General features: G+C 39.8%; 1 protein-coding gene across 1 annotated transcript in view; it reads right to left on the reverse strand.

Moving 5' to 3' along the window:
* ctnnbl1 (catenin, beta like 1) overlaps positions 1-4210 on the reverse strand; it is an 86467-nt gene that overhangs the window by 74210 nt on the left and 8047 nt on the right. The window contains exon 3 of the mRNA XM_046057517.1: positions 116-222. Coding sequence (XP_045913473.1) covers positions 116-222 — 107 coding nt within the window. The remainder of the gene's footprint in view (positions 1-115; positions 223-4210) is intronic.

Genomic DNA, 4210 nt, shown 5'->3' on the forward strand with positions numbered 1-4210 from the left:
AAGTCCATCTGAAATTTGGCTTAATTCGCATACACTATGTCAGTTCTTAAAATTTGTTTTAATTAAATCATCATATATAACAAAGTGAGCAAAACACAGTCAGTAACAGGCTTACTTCTCTGGGTTGTCCGGAAACTTAATCCTCAGTTCCTGATTTTTGTACGACCTTTTCTCAAAGGTCAGGATCATTTTCTTCACTGAACTCTCATCCACTGGCTCTGCCTGTTTGATTAGTAGCAAATGGAAGTAGAAAGGAGGAAAACATTATAAAGGGGAGGGGGAAAAAAGCCTTTTATTGATGCAACTGTAGCAATAACATTTACATTTACTCATTTGGCAGACGCTTTTATCCAAAGCGACTTACATTTGAACAAAGAGACATCAGGGTCACCGTAATTATGTGAGTGGAGTAGCTAGAAGTTTTATACAATCAGAGGGGATGTGAGTGCATTTCACTGGAAAGGGAATGTGTTTGACCTCCTGCAGGCTTAAAAGCCTATAAAGTGTCGGACAGATAATAACAGGTTAGGAAATTACAATTTTCTGACATTATGGAACAGTGCAGCACTTTGCTCTGAGTAGCTCTTGACACAGTGAATACTTGAAATGGCTGCAGTGTCAGATAAAAAGAACAGGATAATAGACGTGTAGTTTTCTAATGCACTGCATTTATAGCAACATTACTACTGACACCGGGTTCTTTTTTTCTGAAGACAGTCACACTTTCCAGGGGCCGGTATCCCAAAGCTATTTTAGGCTGGTCTATAGTGTTAGACTAGTCTAAAATATGCTCATAGACTAGTCTAATGCAAATTAGACTGTTTCACAAAAAAAGACTGACTAAGTTACCTTATTCTATGTAACCACCATTATCTTTGTAAAACCGGGCCCTGGTCCAGACATTTCTCATGGGTTTCCTTTCTACATCCATGGTACTGTGCTAGTGTTGTGGTACTTCAGGTCTGGACTCAACTTGCAATCAGTGAACACAGATGACTAACTTAGGTTCAGGCCTAAATAATCCATTCTACATTTAAACTTGGGTTGTGATCACATTGTCTTTAATTACATTCAAACTGCATAGCTGATATGTATTAAATTTTTTTCACAGATTCAAATATTGATCACTTGGAATTTGTCTTTCATTTGCATTTTTGTGAGAACACTGGTGTATCCACACACACCTAAACAGCACCTCTTCATTATGTACTGTACACCTACAAACAGACTCTCAAAAATGTAAAAACAACTGTATATGTAGTAGAGGTGTACAATCAGGGGCGTAGCACAATTCAGTGACATTCTGGGCCCTATATATATATATATATACACACACACACACAAGCAGTCTCTGTGGGGCCCCTTTCCTCTCTTGGTCCCTGTCTGTCACGCATCTTTTGAAAAAAGTTGACAAATAATTGAGCTAACAACTGCACACACAAACTGTAGTGCTGATTAGGGTAGTCACTAATCAACCGTTCTTACCACATTTAAACAATGAATAACAAGATGTAAATGTAAATGCTCCGTATTTGTATAGCGCCTTTCTAGTCTTTTCGACCACTCAAAGCGCTTTTACACTACATCTGCATTCACCATTCACACACATTCAATTCGGGGTTCAGTATCTTGCCCAAGGACACTTCGACATGCAGCTTGGGGGAGCCGGGATTGAACCGCCGACCTTACGATTAACGGCCAACCCACTCTATCTCCTGAGCCACAGCCGCCGTCTTTATTTATATAAAGGGAAACAAAAAAATTCAGCTGGCAGGTGACAATTCACTAATATAAAAATATAACAGAATATAATGCAGTAATCAGCAGCTTGCTTTTTTGGACAATGCACATTTGTTTCTTCTATATTTCAATTGTGTTACGTTTTGTTATTGTGCAAGTAAGTAAATCTCAAAGCATTTTCATTTGTTACTTAACATTTCTTGGTGCAACCTTTTATTCAAAACATTTTTAACAAATGCATAAACCATTCTTTAACTGTACTGCTCAACTCAACTTTAACTGTTCAACTTTATTTTGAAAGCAATTAGTTGGCAGTTTCTCTCACTTTGCTTTCTTTCTTTTTGGTACCTTGATATCCCTTTGCTGGGGACAGACATGTCACAAGGAACGTTGATACTCCAGCATCAGTCGTCACTCTGCTCGATTAGTGCATTTAGAGAGAATTCTAGTGCGGGGCGGACTAAAGCATTTTGCGTCTATACGAAGGGGTGAGAGAGGCCCCAAAGCCTCTAAGCCTTTGATTTTTGGGGGGGGGGGTATACAAAGTTCAGTCTCTCAACCGATTTATTCAGCCAATTTTAACTTAATTACGAAACTACTTGCTTAGAAATAAAACATTGCAAACAAAAAAAAACATTTCATTTCCGGATTTTCAAGGGCCCTTCCCCCATTGGGGCCCTCCTGATAACGATAATCTTGCGATATTATTCTGCGATAATCGATATCGCTAGACAATCTGACTATTAATTCAAAATGCCTGTGAAAAAGTTCTCCATTTGTTTGCTGCAAATCCACTGTTAGAAAACAGCACAATTCTCCAGCACACTTTTTTCAGTCTGTAAATAAAATTACAGAACTTAGAGCAACTATGAAAAATTATTATAAAAACATTTCTTTATAAAAAGGCAAACAAAATGCAAATTCACTGAATTTACTCAATTTTTACTGCAAATACAGCTGGTCTGTGTGGCGTGCAGAAGCAGCAGAGTAGCAGATCAAGACAGTGAAGTTAGCAGCTCTTTTTTATTTCATACATATCTCAGGAAACATACAGGTGCTGGTCATATAATTAGAATATCATCAAAAAGTTGATTTATTTCAGTAATTCCATTCAAAAGTGAAACTTGTATAATGTATACATTCATTCCACACAGACTGATATTTCAAGTGTTCATTCCTTGATGATTATAACTGACAACTAATGAAAACCCCAAAATCACTATCTCAGAAAATTAGAATATTGTGAAAAGGTTCAATATTGAAGACACCTGGTGCCACACTCTAATCAGCTAATTAACTCAAAAGACCGGCAAAGGCCTTTAAATGGTCTCTCAGTCTAGTTCTGTAGGCTACACAATCATGGGGAAGACTGCTGACTTGACAGCTGTCCAAACGACGACCATTGACACCTTGCACAAGGAGGGCAAGACACAAAAGGTCATTGCTAAAGAGACTGGCTATTCACAGAGCTCCGTGTCCAAGCACATTAATAGAGAGGCGAAGGGAAGGAAAAGATGTGGTAGAAAAAAAGTGTACAAGCAATAGGGATAACCGCACCCTGGAGAGGATTGTGAAACAAAACCCATTCAAAAATGTGGGGGAGATTCACAAAGAGTGGACTGCAGCTGGAGTCAGTGCTTCAACAACCACCACGCACAGACGTATGCAAGACATGGGTTTCAGCTGTCGCATTCCTTGTGTCAAGCTACTCTTGTACAAGACACAGCGCAGAAGTGTCTCGCCTGGGCTAAAGACAAAAAGGACTGGACTGCTGCTGAGTGGTCCAGAGTTATGTTCTCTGATGAAAGATAAATTTTGCATTTCCTTTGGAAATCAAGGTCCCAGAGTCTGGAGGAAGAGAGGAGAGGCAAAGAATCCACGTTGCTTGAAGTCCAGTGTGAAGTTTCCACAGTCAGTGATGGTTTGGGGTGCCATGCCATCTGCTGGTGTTGGTCCACTGTGTTTTCTGAGGTCCAAGGTCAACGTAGCCGTCTACCAGGAAGTTTTAGAGCACTTCATGCTTCCTGCTGCTGACCAACTTTATGGAGATGCAGATTTAATTTTCCAACAGGACTTGGCACCTGCACACAGTGCCAAAGCTACCAGTACCTGGTTTAAGGACTATGGTATCCCTCTTCTTAATTGGCCGGCAAACTCGCCTGACCTTAACCCTATAGAAAATCTATGGGGTATTGTGAAGAGGAAGATGCGATACGCCAGACCCAACAATGCAGAAGAGCTGAAGGCCACTATCAGAGCAACCTGGGCTCTCATAACACCTGAGCAGTGCCACAGTTTGCATTTATCCTAGATGCAAATTCAAAAAATGCACTTTGGAATGTTGTGGGTGTAGCCTATGTGTATGTAGGCTATATATGTATGTATATAACTAACTGTATTCACAGTTTTCACGTGACGCCACATTCCAAGTAAAACTCTCCCTTGGAGGGCAAAAAAGACGTTATACTCT

Source organism: Micropterus dolomieu, linkage group LG08 (genome assembly GCF_021292245.1).
Source record: "Micropterus dolomieu isolate WLL.071019.BEF.003 ecotype Adirondacks linkage group LG08, ASM2129224v1, whole genome shotgun sequence".
Lineage (NCBI taxonomy): Eukaryota > Metazoa > Chordata > Actinopteri > Centrarchiformes > Centrarchidae > Micropterus > Micropterus dolomieu.